The 19,643-nt window shown below is 41.3% G+C and overlaps 3 protein-coding genes across 4 annotated transcripts; 2 read left to right on the top strand and 1 right to left on the bottom strand.

The window, feature by feature from the left end:
- Nucleotides 1-233: 233 nt before the first annotated feature.
- Nucleotides 234-9,409, bottom strand: LOC306753978 (uncharacterized protein; the record flags this gene model as incomplete). Its single annotated transcript, XM_079237891.1, has 5 exons — nt 234-344; nt 445-544; nt 824-2,107; nt 9,183-9,285; nt 9,400-9,409. 5 exons carry the CDS (start codon nt 9,407-9,409, stop codon nt 234-236), a joined length of 1,608 nt encoding a protein of 535 aa, XP_079094017.1.
- Nucleotides 9,410-12,424: 3,015 nt separating this feature from the next.
- cwc15 (CWC15 spliceosome associated protein homolog) lies at nt 12,425-14,114 on the top strand. The gene is made up of 6 exons (XM_079214143.1): nt 12,425-12,569; nt 12,749-12,861; nt 12,992-13,092; nt 13,171-13,281; nt 13,408-13,580; nt 13,688-14,114. Exons 1-6 carry the CDS (start codon nt 12,433-12,435, stop codon nt 13,815-13,817), a joined length of 765 nt encoding a protein of 254 aa, XP_079070269.1. The 5' UTR covers nt 12,425-12,432; the 3' UTR covers nt 13,818-14,114.
- A 960-nt stretch (nt 14,115-15,074) lies between these two features.
- Nucleotides 15,075-19,297, top strand: mtmr2 (myotubularin related protein 2; the record flags this gene model as incomplete). Of its 2 annotated transcripts, none has more annotated exons than XM_079238017.1 (16): nt 15,075-15,154; nt 15,820-15,922; nt 16,019-16,042; nt 16,157-16,217; nt 16,314-16,408; nt 16,489-16,593; nt 16,846-16,950; nt 17,034-17,117; nt 17,199-17,348; nt 17,447-17,635; nt 17,738-17,923; nt 18,032-18,238; nt 18,332-18,424; nt 18,526-18,639; nt 18,758-18,934; nt 19,061-19,297. In XM_079238017.1, 16 exons carry the CDS (start codon nt 15,075-15,077, stop codon nt 19,223-19,225), a joined length of 1,938 nt encoding a protein of 645 aa, XP_079094143.1. In that variant the 3' UTR covers nt 19,226-19,297. The 2 variants fall into 2 exon arrangements, with proteins under 2 accessions (XP_079094143.1, XP_079094142.1); XM_079238016.1 differs by having other exon boundaries at nt 16,154-16,217.
- Nucleotides 19,298-19,643: the final 346 nt, after the last annotated feature.

Genomic DNA, 19,643 nt, shown 5'->3' with positions numbered 1-19,643 from the left:
GAAATATTTCATGTTGATTGCATCTCATATTTGGCATCTTTGGCCATTACTATTGTATAGTATGCTGCCACATATTTAACAGAATTCTTACAATACATAATGTAAATTAAAAACAAATCGAGACAGAGTACTGAGTTAGGGGAAAAGCAGTAAGGTCCTCTGTCCAAACAGCACGTTAATTGCAGTATGCTTCATGTCTTCTCGGGGAACTCGTATAAGCATATTCGTCCCAGTTAGGTTCTGGTGTTGAGAGCTTTTGCAAAGCAGCCACCACATTGGACCACTTGGTCATGCAAGAACATGGAGGTCAGCAAATCTCCCAGGGCCTTTGCACACACATCACACTGCAAAAACATATTCAATATTAACATGATGCAATGACAAGAGCCTGTCATTCAATAATAGACCGCATGTATCGTATGTTTCATGAGTAGCAGAACAAACCTTGAGACATTCAGGGTGGCAGGTCACCACAGGTTCGCTGAGGTAGATCTTGACATTTCCCTCAATTATTTTCTCACAGAATGAACAAACATTCCTATTCCTGCAGTGGAGAGAACGTATTCAAAAAGATTATCACCAATGTTAACCTGTGCGTATATACCATAACTTAGATCATGTCTGACTTTCTAAATTGCAATTGCTAAAGATTACCCGGTCTCGACCTGAGTTTGTGTGGATTGTGGCTCCTCCTTGGACCTTTGAGACATGTCAGAGCTATAACAAATAGTCATAAGCAAACAATGAAGATGCATTTTAGGTGGGAAAACATGAAAACCAGAAAATATGTGCTGTGGTTCATTTTTTATAAGAGCTTACTCACATGTTGCTATCATCAGAGTGTTGCTTCAGCTTGGGCTCCTCAGTGTGGGATTGTTTTGGATCCTTCACAGGCTCAGGAGCAGCTTCAGTTGTCGGTGGCTCAACATCTAACGCTTCCGAAAGTTTAATGAGTCTGTCAGAGAACTCATCCTGAGCAGCTTCAGCATCCAAAGGTGTTACAGGTTCAACAGCATCCTTGATGGTCTGCTCCACCACATGATCTGCTGCTCTCTCAGGCTCAACAATTTGCTCGATCACCAGGTTATCAACAGGCTGGACTTCACACTGAACTACCTCTTCTGCTTCAGTCTTTAAAACTGGCTCTGCTGAGGCTGCAGACTCGACTATAGACTCTTCAGGCTTAACTGCAGTTTCAGCAGCAGCTTGAGCAGGTGATTCAGATGCAGTATCTGCCACTAAGTCAGGGTATGGTTCCACACTGACTTGGAGAGCAGCATTCTCTCCTGGTGTTCCAGTCACAGCAGGTGTTTCAGGTGATGACTCCACAGCAACCTCATTTACAGCTTCAACACTGTCCTGGAGAGTAACCTTAATTACAGGTGTTGCATTAACAACGTTAATGGTGACAGATGATGACTCCACAGCAACTTCAGCTAGAGCTTCAACACTTTCCCCAACAGCCTGTTCTAGAGGACCTTTCTCACAATTCCCCTCTGTAGCAGTTTTAGTAGCAGGTGGAGTGGGCCGTTCGGATTCAGATTCTGCCAATAAGTCAGGGACTGGTTCCACAAGGATTTGTAAAGCAGCTTCTTTTCCAGGTGCTACATTAACCGCGTCACTCGTGCCCGATAGAGGCTTTGTCACAACCTCAACTACAGCTTCAACACTGTCCTGGAGAGCAACCTCTTTTACAAGTATTACATTAACCATGTCACTCGTGTTAGATGATGACTCCACAGCAACCTCAGCTACAGCTTCCACTATTTCTTCTGCATCCTGTTTTGGAGGCCCTTTCTCACAACTTCCATCTGCAGGATGTACAATTGATTGTACTCCTGCACGTTCCAATTGTGTCGCATTTTCTGGCTCTGTTTTGGTTACAGGTTCCTCTTTAGGTTTCAGTTTGACTAGCTGTTGTTCACCATTTTGGATTTGTTCTGCAATCTGAACTTCTGCAGAGATGTCAGCAGCTCCGCCATTTTGTTCAACATTTGACTGGTAAACTGCAGCATATTCTTCCTTGTTTTCTGCAGTTGTGTTGGCTACAATTTGTTCTGGCTGTGCCTCATCTTTTTGGCTAAGTTCCTCCGTGGATGCTTGGGGCCTGTAACAGAGGGAGTTACTTATTCCCAGCAATGCAGAAAAGACATATGAACAAAAATCCCTCGTCAGCATACACTCAATGTGGAGATACTCTCATACTAACTTTGCATCATCTGTGGTCTCCACTGTTGACCCCTCGGGCTGAGCATCTTCTTGGGGAGGAATAACTTCACTATTTGCCTGATTAGATGAATCGCTAAAACATAGAGCAAAAAATAACAAACATATACATCTGGCACAAACATTCAATATTTTTGGTTTTAAATGTTCAGACTTAACTTAAAATAATAATGCAAACCTGAAAACAAATTTGCATTTGTGGTTTCATTATTTTCACAGTCTATTTTCAATTAAAATGTAGAACATCCTTACCCATCAGATGGAGAAATCTGTGTATTTTCGAGAGGACTCAGTGGGGAATCTTTTGATCTATGGTAAAATTATGAAACACTTAAAAAAAGAACCATGGCATTTATGAGCTTAAATCAGACACAAAAAAACAGTAGCAAATGATATCTTGGCAATTAATGCTCCACAATCAATTAAACATTTCATCAACTTTAAATTACTTTGGCTCAAAATTGACATCAAAGCCAAATGCTCCATATTTAGATGGTGAAAAGCAAGAGATAATTTAAATGTATAAAAATATATCAGGTAACGTACACTTTCTCATGAATATAGTGTCAAAAGATAAAACCTTATCAGTGAGGGATGATACGATGTAGGAGGTGTGGTAGTTATAGAATATTACTCATTCTTCTTTTTTATAAGTGAAAGGTTCTATAACCTTCACATAACAAAATGTTGTGCAGAAGGTCTGACCTGCATTACAGGATGGGCACAACAAATCACACAAAAAGGACACCAGTATATGAGCTAAGTGGTAGTCTAGAAGCTACATTGATTGATGAAGCAAAACTGACAAATAGTCATAAATGTCAACACAATGTTTCCTAATCATGTAAATATCACCAAACATGTTGCACTGAAGTGAGGGGATGGAGCTGTTTTCTTGAATAAGGAATGCGATCCATGAATTAGGCTTAGATTTGTGTATCTCATCTGTTGACATTGCTGGTAGTAGGCAAGAGACACACAACATTGAACTGGGTCAATTATCCTTGTGGTAGCAAAACATCGTGATTCTTGATAATGATGTAACTCTTGATTGTAAGGTCATGGTCTACCTGAACACACTGGAAATCAAGCTTGTGGACCTTTTCATTCATTATTAAGTGAGTGAAACTAATTATTAAAAAGAAATGTGCCATGGTGTTGTCCTTGGAAATGGCAATAGATAAAGATGTATCTCAATCTTTAATGGAAAAGTACACAGATATATCGATACAAAATGCTATATCAAATTAGCTGATGGTGAACAAAAAAATGCAATACCAAAAAAAAGAGAAAAATACAGCTTATTTAAGTTTATTTTGTGGACAAACTTAACTTGATTGCTGTTTTTAAATGTATCTGCATTGTGATGCAATTTATTGATTGAATCTGAATATCTGTCAAGTTTGAAGCTTATTTTTTAAACAAGAACTTCGATACTTTTATTTTGAAGACACCGTCGCTTAACTTCCGGTTGTATTCCTCAGGCTTGTGATGCTAGGCGTTTCATGCTAGGAAGGAAAGTGTGCGCTTCTTTCTACACATAACCGTCTCATTTAAACTTCCTCAAAGCGACAGACATGTAGCGGCGACTGTCGTCTAATCACCGCCACTTGGTTTATATTGTTAGGCGCAATTTTGTCTCAAAAACCACCAGGCATCACATCATTGATAAGCTACCTAACGATTCTCGACGTCGCACAACCCGCACAGGACGAGTCCCCACTAACTAACATAGTACGACGACTCCAGAGACCAGTAAGTCAGTTGCTATTCCAACAAGTTTCCCTCCGCAGAAGATGCTCTGTGACTGACATTATTACTTAGTCAGTACCTAACTATGTCAAAGGAACCATCACGAACCTGAAGTTACTGTTAACTGAGAGGAGTTAGCTACTTTCACGTGAAGGAAACGTCATCATAGCGGATATTTCTCGGCTGGTGTTCTGTTGCTCCGCCACTAAGTTAATTTTCCGATTAAAATACAAATACGTCTGAAGTAGATTAATGTGGAAAGCGTAAAGACAGTGCATCAGGTCGTATGTGTTCAAGGTGGATGAATGAAAACTATAAAATCTCCTTTTTTTGCTATAATACATAATATAATATTTGAAACAGGATCTTAAAACGCCGTCATACATCATGTTTATATTTTACATTTAGACCTTGACTTGGTCTGAATGTAGAATGTGCAGCAATAAAATGCATTTTTGTTTTCACATATGAACAGGATGTGATACTGGTTTAACTTGTTTTAGATGTAGAGATGGGTTGTTTATTCTGGATGGACAAAGAGGAGCACCGTGACCCAAATTCTGACGAGAGGTCTATCACAAAGAATCCATTACACAATTCAAAGTCATGTACTGTTACAACAGAGAATCTTCTGAGGAATAGTATCTAGTTTCATTCGTATTCCCCTTTAATTATTGAAGCCGAATACAACTTCAGCCTCGTTCATCCATCTAAGCCGTGAACATTAATGTAGGGTTGCAACTAACGATTATTTTAATAATCGATTAATCGGTTGATTATTTTTTCGATGAATCGGATAAAAAAATGTTTTTATCAAAAAGCGTTAATTTCCAACCCTTTATTCAAAAACAGAAGTGACAGTGCAAAACATCTTCAGAAAGTGCACAAACAGGTTGCTCCTTGAACATCCCTGAGCTGTTAATTAAAACAACAAAATGGACTAACACTAAAAACATACACATGTATACTTTACATCTGCCAAATGTGAGCCCTTTTTACTGTAATTGATCCCTCCAGAGGCTGCATTTACATACCCTGCTTTATCAATATGTATGAAATACTGGGACAGAGGGAAGCTGTACTGCTCCATATAGAGCGTCCTCTTCCTTAAACTCTTTCATTCTGGGTCTCTTATGACCACGACGTCACGTTGTTGGCTAAGCCCAACTACGTGATTTGCTTCATTCTACTTTGTGTAAAAAAAATTTAAAAAAACCTGCAGCCAGATCCGCCGGTGAGCCGGTTTAACGTTAACGAGTGACAGCGTGAACTGAACCAGACCGGAGAGTGACGGCATGTTTCATCACGTTACGTTTTTTTACAAGCAAGACTGAACTATAACGGAACTTTAACGACAATACACAACCCAAACACGTTAGCTAACGTGATAGCAAGCTGACTAGCTTGCATTAAAAACAAGTTTGAGGAACATGAAGACGCTGATTGGCCAAGACTCGTCAAAGATCTTCTATTTTTGAGAACATCACAACCTCAGCTTTTCTCGTGTCTCACTCCAATCTCAGAAACGCTGGCCGGCCAGTTGCTCTGCTCCGCGACTTATTGCCCGGCGTAATAATCGTGCGACACAACGAATCGATTATGAAATTCGTTGCCAACACTTTTGATAATCGATTTTTATCGATTTTATCGATCCGTTGTTGCAGCCCTACATGAATGTTGGCTGGAGATTCTTTAGTTCTGGTTCTGGAGCATTGTACTTTAAACAGTTGGAACAGCGATCTTGTAAATTAGACTTGGATGAAAAATAAGGAAGGAATGTAATCCCCTTTACCATTAAGGATATTACAAAAAATGTTTTAGGTTTTTGTAAGATAAGTACATAATTAGGCTGAATTTGTTTAACGTGCTTTTCATGCTTGTATTTCCTGTGTCATCCTAGAAAGAAATGCCATCGAGAAATCATCTTGACAAAGTCGGAAGGAAGAAGAAGAAGACATGGAGCGAGGAGGCAATGGAACGTGCAATGATCAAGGTGAATGCTGGAAGTTGTACGGTGAGACAGGCTGCTAAAGAGTTTGGAGTCCCTAAATCTTCACTCGGGGACAGAGTCAGTGGACGGGTGACACCAGGGAGTCGCAGCGGGCCAGCTAAACTTATCACATCTGAAGACGAGGAGCTGTTGGTGGAGTTCTCTTTATACATGTCCAAGCATGGTTTCCCACTGACGAAGCAACAGCTAGTGTCCTTTGCCTCATCCATTTATAAGCGGCAGCATCGGAGGGTGGCATTTTCTAAACTAGGCCAGACCTGGTGGCTCAATTTCAGAAAACGGCAAGAAAATAATATCACCATTCAGCCAGCAGACAATGCTGTCCGTGGAAGGACAACATGTGTGAGAAAAGAAGCAGTGGATCAGTTTTTACATTTACTGAGCACTGTCATGGACGCTCGAGGGCTCAGAGACAAGCCTCATCAAATCTTCAACTGCAATGAGACAGGATTTCAGCTGGGCAGGAAGAGAGTGATTCTCCCCAAATCTGCCAGTCTGGGCTACAAGCCAACACCAGGCTCGAAGGACCACATCTCCGTCCTGGCTTGTTTTAGCGCAGCTGGAGAGGCAATTCCCCCATTTATTATCTACTCAAAGGCATACCCAGGGGGAGTATGTTACAAAACTCAAGGGCCTCCAAATGCCCTCTATGGATGGTCAGACTCGGGATATATCAACTCAGACCTTTTCAAGAAATGGTTCCTCAAGCACTTCCTCCTGCACGCACCAAAGGAGCGTCCGTTGCTGCTGATTTTCGATGGGCACAAGTCTCCCATAAACCTTGAGGTGGTGGAAACGGCTCGTAACGAGGACGTCGTCCTTCTGTGCCTTCCACCGCATTGCTCTCACATCCTGCAGCCACTCAACGCGGGTCTCTTTGTCCTCCTGAAGCAGCGTTTTGCAGCGCTCATAGGTGATGGTTGTACCACTGATACTCACTTTGCAGTCAGCAAGAAGGAGTTCTCAGGTGTGTTTAAAGGGACGTATCAGGTAGCGAAAGAGGAGGAGGGTGTCAGCATTGTGAAGGAAGGCTATAGGAAATGTGGCATCTACCCACTCAACCACTTTGCCATCAACGAGGGTCATTTAATGCCATCGCACAGCATGTGCCCAGCAGCTGGACCCTCCTTGTCCACATCGGCAGAGGGAGTGCACAATGTAGGAGAACTCACAGCTGTGTAAGGGCTGTTTCTTCACAAGCCAAAATAACTACTGCTGTACAACAAATTAACTCAAGCTTTGTCATTTTGTCTCGTCATTGATGGCCAGCCAGTTAGTGAAGCTAACTTATATTAAGCAGCATAAATACGGACAGTGAGTTATGCTTGATTTATATTTTAGCGGAGTCTGCGTGATGAGTTCTGTGAGCAGCTAGTTAGCTGACTCTGTTCTGGACTGATCAAGGGGGTTTAATCGCTTTACATGTATTCAGCTAACATATTAAAGCATGAGAACATTCACCTCATTGTTCTTAACGTATTAAAAGAACAGATTTCCATCTTAGCCACATTGTCAAATGTTATCTTGTTTGAGACTTATTTACAGGAAGTAGGCCATTGTGGGAGCTTAATAAGCTGTTGAGCTCTGGCTATATTGACTATTGTCCAGTATCCATGCAGAATATTTGCAACAAAAGATGTCCACATAAAAACTTGTTCCTAAGTGATTTTCTCTACATCTGCTGTGAAGCAAACAGAGGGTTAACAATGCTTTTTCAAATACTGTTAGAAAGGAATCAGGTCTTTGAAAAGACTAATGCAATTAATTTGTGTATTCTGAATGTACTTGGCCCATTAAGTAGCTATATAAGTAATATACTGTCTGAATAACAAACTATTGAGGAAAGTTGAGCCCTTTTTCAATTTGAGGAGGGGCGTGATCTCAGAGAAAAAATAAATGTTTAAAAAAAATAGTTTTGCATCACGTGTGTGTGAGTGTGCACCTGCTTGTGTGTCTCATGTACGTGTTCAAGTCCGGTGATGTAATGTCAATGCAATAGGTACAGCTAGCAACAATACACAGTTGGAGAACACTACTGCATGTATTAATAATTATGATAACGGTGTAAACAGTCAGTAAATGTTGCAGAACATATTTTGGGTGAAATTAATATAATTTTGATTATTGAATGCCGCGTTACAGAAAATTATCCGGGCTTTTTTATGCTCAGCAAAACCATAGGATTAGTATTTAACGTACGTGATAACTCAAAATGTATGGCTGTTAAAATATTGTACAGTTAAAATTTAGATTCATGTTTTTGTAATGTTCATTAGATAGCCTTTTGGTATTGAAGGGTAAACATGCAGGTGTAAAGCAGTTGTTAGTTCTTGTTTGCCTTGAGGGGAAATACTCAAAGTCAAAGAAGAATTTCAGTTTAAGATGTTGCAGCCTGCAGCACTAATATTAAAATATTACAGTGTTTTTTTCTTTTTTATTAAATTAAATTTTCAACCCCAAATAAGCTAGTTTATTGATGACATTAACAAGATCTCATACATTCACCAGTGACGGGGAAGCACTAGTGTTAATTCACAAAGAGGGCGACACCTTCTGGCCAAACCGGGGTATTGCATTTAACAAGATGGATTAACAGTTACCGTTTTTACTGCTTTCATTTCGTTCGTTGTTTTGAATACAATGTCGACGGTTTTCTGATAAGAATCAAACAGAAGATCTGCATACTGCGTTGAAAGCCCAGAGGTATTTGAATAGTGCAACAATGCTCTTCGTCAGGTATCTCTGTAATTCTGAGAGATTTAGATCTCTGGTCGATCACAGCGTTGCACAATTCAAATTGTTGGGAGCTTTTGATTGTGCGGATGTCTGGTTTGATTCTCGCCTTTAGTTAGATTTTTTTTACCCAGTTCCCGATGAAGTTTTTGGGATGTGCTACAGACACAGTGACATCTCTCTGATACTCACTCAAATATCTTGGCTGTGGACAGAACGTATGAATTCTTTTTGACTGAAGCGGGTCGGGTCTCCACAGCATCGTCTGTCCTGCGAGACAGAGGAAGTTGTACATTTGCAGCGTCTTTGTAGCGTCATTTTTCTCTCAGACAGTCTGTGCTTGTGATATAGTAACAATTGCTACCCTAAAGCACATCAGTAAAATTTTATTTTATTAAGATTTTATTTACTTTAAATGATGACTTTGTTTTGAATGTTGCATCTTAATCTCCGAGAATACCTTGATTCTTCTTGCTCCTGCTTTGGTTTTTGAATCCAACAGACATCGTTTTTCAGTGAAGTCCGCACCCTGGTGGTTTGAAACACCGTGTGTCTGTCAACCTCTACAACACACACACACGCACACACATTTTCTATTAAAACTGAGAACCAAGAATACATGCATGACACGGTTAATCTTTTAAAAAGTTGAAACATTTGATTCAAGTGTGACTTACTCTTTGACATGATGCTGATGTTTTTTCAGATGTTCAACCTGATGAAAATATTTAAAGATAAAAGGTTCACATTTTTTCCAGGTTTATTGTTCAGTTTCCATATCAATAAAGCCAAACATTAATAGCAGTGTATAAAACTGTAATATATGATATCTGCCTGTTTAGCCTTTTCTCTTTATACTCTCACCACTGACTTCAGACCTTTTTAATGAACCTGCATCTCATACACAAGCCGTTATACTGCATTCTGCAGCACAACTCACTCAGGATGTAAACATGACATCGAAGTATTTATTATTTATTACAGTAATAACCATTCTGAACAACTATGGTCCTTTGAATCTGAATCGAGAAGCATTGAAAAACATTGAAATTACATAGTTACACTAAAGCTCACCACATTTATTCAAATAAAACCGGTTGAAAAATGTTATGCTGGAGTAAATAAAGTAATCCTGACAGAGTGTAATCATGTTATTCAACATATTATTCTCCATATTTGCTAAGGATCTGAACCCGCCCTGTGTTTACAGTGCACGCCCTGTCACACTGTGCATCTGGTCGGTTTTCTCTTTGAGCCCCACTTAACATTTTGACCCGCACTTAGTGTTTTAATCTCCTGGGATGAATCTCACAGGAGATGTGCCAGCACCAATTAACCAGGTCAAATCCATTATGCATAGAAAATTAAAGCAACTCTGGCTCAGTAATGAGCCCTTACCCCGGCATAGCCAGTGAACATAAAACCAGAACTAGTGTGCAGTCCATTCTTGCACCAAATTGTGCTCTCACCTGTTGAGGTCAGCTGTGTCAGCGCTTTCCAAGCAGAGTGGTGTCGAGCTTCCTCCGGGTCTCAGTTTTATACAGGTGAGCGGGTATGGAGGTATTTCAACCGGAGCCCCCACCCCTTGTTGTTTCAGATTCCCACTGTCAGTGTGAAGTGATGCACCGCTATGCAGGTGGGTGGGTTGGTTTCCATAAAAGTGGACTGACAGGTGACATTGTTTTATAGCTTTGTTTTTCTTGAAATGTTACATTGCGGAGTTGCCAGATCCACACATTCAGATACAATTTCTAAGGTGTGAGACAACCAACAGTTTAGCGCTTAGTGTTGTTTTTCTTTTTCTTATATATATCTTATACTTATACTGTAAATATGTCCAGAAATTAAACCCTGCAGCTCAATAACTGAAGAAATGTCATCAGAAACCTTTTAGTGTTGTTTTCTCTTGGCTCCAAAGAAAGATATTCCTTCACAAACATGCCGTTCCAGTTGGGGAGGGGGGGGGGGGGGGGTTGTTAGGAATCATGAAAGACCTGCTCTTTAGCTACATGGAACTGTATCTAAATCAGCGTTGTGTCATTCCTTTTCTGGGGGGTTGTCTCCTGTTGACATATTTGCACTTGACAATGTCACACAAGACCTTTTAAAGACATAATATTTGAGGAATGCAGCAGAGCTTCCTCAGTTGTTTTTTGTTACCTCAGCCAACATCATCTTTAGTAAAAATTCCTACTGCACATTATCAAAACAAGATAAGATAAGTGTAGGTGTATTGTGGTGGAGGAGCAGGAAGGTACATTCTGTCCTTAAAACGCATTCCTTTAAGTTTACACAATAGAAGGGATAAAGTGAAAGAGGAAATTTCAGTAAGTTTTAAAACCTTTATTCTGTCATCTTTTGTGACAATCAAAGTCAAGACTGTTCTATAAGTATTGTGACTACAAATGGAAACTTTAAATGTATCATGGTGTGTGTGCTTTGTCTTTCATGTTCAAGCATGTGTTTGTTCTGTGTTTCAGGCAAGACAAATATCATCTTGGGGACAACAGAGTTTAAGTTGAAAGTTACTGATGGCCTTGTTTTTCTTTGGCCATTTTGGTTACATTGTCATGTTTTTCCATTTTGGTTTTCAAGAATTGATATTATATATTATATATAGTATGCCTACTACTTCAGCATTGTATAGCTTGCACAGTCTGATGAAATATAACCACAATGCAGTCTTGAAAAGCTGGCCAATATGGATGCAACGCAGCCAAAACATAAGTGACTTTCAAGGCTTTTATATTAAAGAAAAAAATCATGGGTTTTGATGCATTTGACGTGTTCTGCCTGCTGTATTCCTCACTACAACACTGCACATTTGTATGAAGGCACTTTACTTGTTCTTGCAAGCAAACGTCGTGTACATGAAACACATTTAGAAACTGGAGAATATTTGTTCAGTAAGATCACAGCTGCAGTTTTGTTTCAATGTTATTTAGACAATTATTACAAAATAATAATAATCCTTAGTATCGTCTAATTCCCGCGTGCTCGTGAATGCATCTCTTCCACACGGAGGTTTCTACCGGAAGTGACGTTACTCGTTGTGTCGAGTCTTCTTTTTGTCGTGTGGTAGCAGCAACGTAAGTGTTATTTCTCTAGAAATACCTACTAAAATGCCGTTAATTAGAATTGTTGTTTTACTTAAATAAAACTTCCTGAAACAATGTTCGTGTCTGCCGGTTCACAGTAGGCCGGTGAGGCGGAAGAGGATTGTTTCCCTCCTCTACAGCGTTGTCAGAGCAGGCTAGCATGCTAGCAACTTATTAGTTAGCGTTAGCTGCACTAGCTACTGGCTAGCTTGTCTTCTGTACTTTATCGAGAACGAGCAAAACAACTATTTGCCTGAAAAACAGAGTATATGATTCACAAAGACAAGAGCCTCGGTGTTAACCTTTTTAATCTTAATGAAAAAATTAGTTTGACTGTATGCCTCAGTTGAGAAATTGGCCTTTTCACGAGCTCTTTCTGTGTCTCTCACCATAATGAATCATTAATGCTTATACTATGTACATTACCAAATAACCATATTACATGTAACGGTCATTCATAAGAGATCCGACATTTCCCTTGCTTACAAGTTGTTGAGAGTGGTTAAAACACTTAGAGTAGTGTAAAAGATGTTGTTGTTGTTGTTGTGCATCACTTGGTTTTCAGTTGATGTTTGTTCTCCCTAATGTGCTACTACAGCAAAGACAGCAAAGATGACTACAGCTGCAAGACCAACATTTGAGCCGGCGAGAGGAGGCAGAGGTAAAGGAGAAGGTGGTGGTGATTTGAGTGCCCTGTCAAAGCAGTATTCCAGTCGAGATCTTCCAGGTCACACCAAGATCAAGTACAGGTAAGTTTAGCAATGATGAGTGGAATTGAGTCTTGGGTTGTAATCAGTGTGATGCTGAGTGCACTTCTGTCTGTCTTGACTGGCACAGATTTACATCCAGTATGAGACTCTGAACTTTTCCTGCTTCCCCTTCTATCCACTCACTCGATTTTCTTCTTAAAATGTTCTCCTCTCACAAGGCAACCTACCCAGGATAACCCAGAGGAGGTGCGTGCCCGTGACTTCCGCAGGGAGCTGGAGGAGAAGGAACGTGTAGCTGCACGTGAAAAGACCAGAGAAAGGGGACCAAGAGGTTGGTCTATCTTTAGGGACTTGCTAAACATGTTGTTTTTTTGTTATTCCTGACCAAAATCCCCATTTATCTTAAGTTTATACTCATTAAAACAAATATTTCAAATCCTGCTTTGACCCTAATTTTCCAGAGCACACCACGTCGTCATCATCTTCGTCATCATCTTCAAAGAGGCCCAGATTGGATCAGATCCCAGCAGCCAACCTTGATGCTGATGACCCTCTCACTGATGTAAGTGCTGGCACTGCACACTTGTGGATGATTAGCACTCATTAAACTTCCTCACCAATGTTGCTTGGTCGTTTATAGGATGATGAGGATGAGGACTCTGAGGAAGACAGTGATGATGACGACACTGCAGCTCTTTTGGCAGAACTGGAGAAGATCAAGAAGGAGCGGGCTGAAGAGCAAGAACGCAAAGTAAACTATAATTACAGACTGGCGTTTTTTTAACCGGGATGACGACACAATCTGCAAATGTAGACGTGTTTTGTTTGAGAGGAGGCAAATGCCTCATTTAGTGCCTTTTTGTTTCTTCCATTTTAGGAGCGGGAGCAGAAGGCAGAGGAGGAGAGGATTCGCATGGAGAATATCTTGAGTGGCAATCCATTGATCAATTTGGCAGGACAGCAGCAGCAGCAGCAGCAGCAGCAGCAACAACAACAGCAACAGCAGCAGCAGATTACCCAGACTCAGAATACCTTCAGAGTAAAGAGAAGGTATCGTACAATCACAGATATGCATGTACAACACAAGTGTTGTATTGAAAAAAGTTCCCTGTACTTTCATCTAACCATCAACATTTAATTTGTCAATATCTTTCTAGGTGGGACGATGATGTTGTTTTCAAGAATTGCGCCAAAGGAGTAGACGATGCACGGAAGGAGAAACGCTTTATCAATGACACACTTCGCTCTGAGTTCCACAAGAAATTTATGGAGAAATATGTAAAGTAAAGAACTGTGTCTGTTAATTATCTAGTTTCTTTTCATCTCATCTCTTTGGTCTCTGCCCTACTGTTGCCCTCTGTGCCAAGAATGATAGAGGGTATTTAGATAAATTCTGTACTCGAATGCATTCGTATTTGTACAGTCAACACATCAAATGTTGTATATAATTGAGTTGATGAGGTCATCCTTTAAATAAAGCTCATGAAAACTTGAATGAAAATGTTAGATGTGATTCAACATCTCAGTCTTTCTGTAATTTTTTTTTTTTAATATAGATTTCAATAAACAAACTTTCAGAATGTGTTTAAAATGGCTCACAGGAATTAATTTTTTTAGAAGAATGGATTTCATTGTGGAGAATAATACATCTGTTTTTCAAGTTGTACTCCTTTTTGTTCTTAATATTATCTTGTTTTGGTACAGCCCTAACAGAAAGTGTTTTAATTTTATCCTAACGGTTATGAACCGTAGTAAATTAAATGACCTGTGCATGGTACAATATAATTTTAAGGACCTTAGTTTAGAATCATTTTTTTTTTTCAATTTCTTATACAAAACAAATTATTCTACATATCCACAAAATTAGAATCACATAATTTATAGTGTCACCTGAGGGTCTCGTTTTGATTTCAAGTTGTTTTGTCTTGACGCAAACCTCATATTCAATAGTCGTTTACAATGTTTTAATTGCTCAAATTCAGCATTTATTATTTGAATATGAAGATATAAATGTCCAGGAATAAGTGCAGAATTAAGCAACATTAAACCATATTGCAGTGATTGCTGTCTTTTTTTCAATGATTTTACAGGAGAAAAATAAAACAATGATGTGTCATTTATAGGACAGGAAACTTGGAGAACGTGCAAAGATGCCCAAAGCAATGCACGTGCACGTATGATGTTTTCCCTCAAATAGTTCAACAATATATTATCCAATTTTAAAATATACAGCAATCTTTGGTTTTCCTTCTGAAGTATTTCCCACCAAATGTCTGTGACAGCTGCTTCAGAACAAGAGAGCAGTGAAAGCAGCATGCAGCACGCAGCACGCCGCCAGGGGGCGCCCCATTCAACAATCGCTTCCTTGTGACAGAGATTGGGAGGCTGCTGGGAAAACATGGCAGCTTCCTTTTGTTGGTTGGGATTTACTGGACTCCGAGGGGGGCGGGGGGGTTAAACACATTCTCCAGTGGATAGACAGCTCTCCATCGCATCCTCGGGGTTCACACTGCCACTCGTCCAAACACTTGAAGCAGGAGGAACATGGAGAAGAGTGGCAGCGTCGACAGTTTGGACTCAAAGCGCTCCTCCTCCCGACAGCCAAGTGTTGATTCGTTGTCCAGGTAGCTAAACCCACCACAACGCGTCGCCTCCTAAGCTAACGTTAGCTCAAAGTTTTGAAACTAACAGAAGGCGTTGAATATGTGTTTAAAACGTAGCTTAACATGTAACATGAACCCTTCAGTTACTTTACATTACATGTCATTACATGTGATGAACCCTCTGAAACGACCCCGGTGACAGCTAGTGATCCGGGGCACCATCGTCGTCTATGATCCTTTAAAACCAGAAATACTCATTTGTACTGTGAGGCGTTCAAATGTAAGAAGAAATATGTTCATCAGAGTCCAGAGTAATGTCCCATATTAAACATACTCAGTCTGACTGGTCCCACCATAACAGCTTACATTACTGACTGAGGGGTTCAGTGTGTGTTTAATTCATTAATTAGGGCTACAAAACATCTGAAAATAGGAAAATAAATGACCTTGGTCAAGCCTTCAAGTTACTTGTTTCTCACACTAACTCAGTCTGACTGTCATCTAAAAATCCCAGAGTTGATAACATAACGTTCATAATCTTTGTTCAATCCTGTTTGTTAGCTGGCCAATTACTTAATCAAATAATGGTTTCATCACACACATGAAAGGAGATGAGGCCAGCGGTTACACGCACACTGGGACTGACAGTATTTCCGTTCGTCACTTGTCATTTTGTCTCTCTCCAGTACTTCCACCTCTCGCTCTGATCGGTCTGCCCAGGCCAAGCCACCCTTTGCGATGTCCTCCGACTCTGTGGCCGCATCTGCAGAGCTCTCCCCGGAGTTTAGGGTGAGTGGCCTGCACATAGTTCACTGACATCCTGCTGCTTCATTGTGTACTGATGATAATGACCGAAGCATGACTGCTCTTTTCTGCATCCTTCAGGTTAAGCCCAAAACCGCTGCCAAGGTATGCCACCTCATGCGTTACATGCTACCCAACATAATAATTTGTGTGATTACTTGGAAAAGGTCATGGGTTTAGGTCAAGAGACTGCTAATTTATATGGAATCTTCCCAGCAGGTGCTTAGAGATTCAGACAAAGAGCCACAGTTACTTCCAAATGAAACCGTGCAAGACTTTGGTAAGTTCTCTCTTTGCTGCAATCACAATAGCTTGCATACACAAAGCAGTATGTAATATATTTGCTATAATGGCTACATCTTTTTTAATTTTACAGCCCAAGATGTGACCTATTTCTGTCCTTTCATTGGAGCAGTGAGGGGATCTGTGATTGTTACCAACTACAGACTTTTCTTCAGATCCATGGACAGGGTGTGCATTTTTTTTTTTTTACAAAAGCACAGTATTTTAAAGACTCCTTCTGCTTTTATTGATGTGTTGTTGGTTTCTAGGAGCCAGCATTTGTGCTGGACCTGCCCCTTGGGGTGGTGAGTCGTGTGGAAAAGATTGGCAGTGCATCAAACCGTGGTGATGTGTCCTACGGGCTGGTCTGTAAGGTGAGTAAGGTGGAAATTCAGATGCATTTCAGATGTTTACAGGTTGCAGATCTAAGACAGCCCAGTAGTTACAGTGCATAGGCTAAGAGGATGAACCTCCACTCATCCCTGCTGTGCTAACAGCACTGACATACATCATAGTCATTAAGAAAGAGTGAGGGAATGAACATGCTCTATGTCCACAATATAATGTTAACATACTGCTGTTGACCTCTCGGTTTAACCATGACCTGCTTCTCTGCCTTTCTGCAGGATATGCGTAATCTACGATTTGCACACAAGCAAATGGACGACACACTTAGGAAGTCCATTTTTGAAGTGCTGGTCAAATTTGCGTTTCCTGTTTCCAATGGGCTGGTGAGTGATTGTCCGCCACACTGACGCTGTTGCTCTGCACTCTCTATTGGTGGGTAACCTTCTCTCCCTCCCTCTTTCCACAGCAAATATTTGCATTTGAATATGGGCAAGTTTTCCCTGAGAACGGATGGAAGGTGTATGACCCTCTCTCTGAATACAAAAGACAGGTATTTAAAAAGAACAGTCTGATGCTTAGCTCTGTGTTACAGGAGGCCTTTTACATGGGTTGCTTGTGTGTTTTTTTAAAGGGTATACCCAATGAAAGCTGGAGGATAACAAAAGTAAATGATCACTACGAGGTTTGTGACACTTACCCATCAACTCTGGCGGTGCCTGTCAACATACCAGACGAAGAGCTGAAGAGAGTAGCGGTCTTTCGGGCGAAGGGAAGGATGCCTGTGAGTGACCGGTCTTCAGCATGAATCTAACGGTTCTCTCCTGTGCAGCTGGATTGTTGGACTGTCTGTGGTCTTATTCGGTCGCACGTTGTGTGTAGGTGTTGTCATGGATCCATCCGGAGAGCCAGGCGACAGTGACGCGCTGCAGTCAGCCCATGGTCGGGGTAAACGGAAAGCGCAGCAAAGAGGATGAGAAATACCTCCAGGCTATCATGGACGCCAATGCTCAGTCACATAAGCTCTTCATCTTTGATGCAAGGCCTAGTGTCAACGCTGCTGCAAACAAGGTTCGTTAGATGTGTTTAAAAAAGGAAGCTCGGGCTCTCCTTGCTAAATGGATGAAACATCTCATCACCAACACGGGCTCTGCTTTACTTTTCTTTTTTCAGATGAAAGGCGGTGGTTATGAGAGTGAGGATGCATATCAGAATGCTGAGCTGGTGTTCTTGGATATTCACAACATCCACGTGATGAGAGAGTCACTCCGTAAAATGAAGGACGTGGTCTACCCCAACATCGAGGACTCCCACTGGCTCTCCAATCTGGAGTCCACTCATTGGCTTGAGCACATCAAGGTGAGCATACTGTCGCATCACTGTGATTGCAAACTTGCAAAAAAAATACTTTTTAATTGGAAGATGAGCCAACTCCCAGACTCTTGACCAAGTTGTTTGTGTTTGTAGCTGATCCTGGCCGGAGCGCTACGGATTGCAGACAAGGTGGAGTCTGGGAAAACATCAGTGGTGGTGCACTGTAGCGATGGCTGGGACCGCACTGGCCAGCTCACCTCCTTGGCTATGCTCATGCTGGACGCTTACTACCGCACCATCCGCGGCTTCGAGGTGCTGCTTGAGAAAGAGTGGCTCAGCTTTGGTCACCGCTTCCAGCTGGTAAACACGTTTTCATACACTCATCACATTTGGGAGACGACGTGAGTGACCTTCCCAGTTCCATCACCTATTGTACTTTTCCTCTTCTTTAAGCGCATTGGTCACGGCGATAAGAACCACACAGACGCAGACCGCTCACCTGTTTTTATTCAGTTCATCGACTGTGTCTGGCAGTTGACTCGCCAGGTAGGCAATAACTGCTGCTGATATGTGTGTGGGGGTGGAGGGGGAGATCCTCCAAATAACTTTATGTTTCAAGGACACTAATGAAGCTGTTTTTGTTCAAGTTTCCTGCGGCGTTTGAGTTTAACGAATACTTCCTGGTAACCATCCTGGACCACCTCTACAGCTGCCTGTTTGGGACCTTCTTGTGCAACAGCGAACAGCAGAGGTTGAAAGAGGTAAGAGCATTTTGGCATTTAGGCATTTAGGACAGATCGTGGAGTAGAACAATTGTTACTGGTTTGGAGGTTCGTTGTGCATTCAGTGTCATGACAGCCACACCGTTTTATTTTACAGGAGATTCCCAAGAGGACAGTGTCGTTGTGGTCATATATAAATAGCCAGCTGGAGGAGTTTACCAATCCTCTTTATGTGAACTACTCCAACCATGTGCTGTTCCCTGTAGTCAGCTTACGCCACCTGGAGCTTTGGGTTGGCTACTACATCCGCTGGAACCCTCGCATGAGACCTCAGGTATGTTGAGAAACCTGTCTTGGGTTTAAAACCTGCCTTCAGTGTATCCAAGGGTAATTATTTGCATTCCATGCATGCTCTCTTTGAGTTGTTCAATACATTTTTGTCTTTTGTTGTTGTTGTCAGGAACCTGTTCATCAGCGCCACAAGGAGCTGCTGGTGAAGCGGGCAGAGCTGCAAAAGAGAGTGGACGAGTTACAGCGGGAGGTGACTAATCGCTCGGCCTCCTCTTCCTCTGAGCGTGCGGGCTCCCCTACGCGCTCCATCACCCCAGTGCAGACCTTTGTCTGACACAACTTTGACATCGCAGACGGTCGCGGAAGCTGAATCCCACCTGGGAGAAGTTGCCATACAGTAGTATCAGGTGGCCACACCCGGCGCCACAAAGGATCTGTGTGCCAAGCTGGCGTTAATACACTACCACCAAAAGTCTGATGTGTTTCCACCTCTCACAGGTCGTGTGTAGAGTCTGCTTGCAACAGAAGAGTGTCTGTTTCAGACTGCTTTACTACAGCCATATTGTACTCTTCCTCCAGTGTTGAGAGGACATGTAACCAGAATAGTGAGAACATAAGCGTGTCAGCCCATCTACAATCAGTGTTGATAATTTTTTAAGTACTCTTAAATATTACTCGGGTTAAATATGTATGCCTTATACACTTCATCTGAACATTTCCTTCCTCTTGACTGCAAATGTTTATATATTGAA

The sequence above is a fragment of the Taurulus bubalis genome, assembly GCF_910589615.1.
Source record: "Taurulus bubalis genome assembly, chromosome: 2".
NCBI classification, from domain to species: domain Eukaryota; kingdom Metazoa; phylum Chordata; class Actinopteri; order Perciformes; family Cottidae; genus Taurulus; species Taurulus bubalis.
This window is presented reverse-complemented; position numbering and strand designations above follow the sequence as displayed.

Excerpts from the sequence above, each read along its gene's own strand:
- cwc15 (XM_079214143.1), top strand. The coding sequence starts at position 12,433 with ATGACTACAGCTGCAAGACCAACATTTGAGCCGGCGAGAGGAGGCAGA. Across the intron at positions 12,862-12,991 it reads CAGAGAAAGGGGACCAAGAG|AGCACACCACGTCGTCATCA; the intron begins GTTGGTCTATCT and ends CTAATTTTCCAG. Across the intron at positions 13,581-13,687 it reads ACCTTCAGAGTAAAGAGAAG|GTGGGACGATGATGTTGTTT; the intron begins GTATCGTACAAT and ends ATATCTTTCTAG.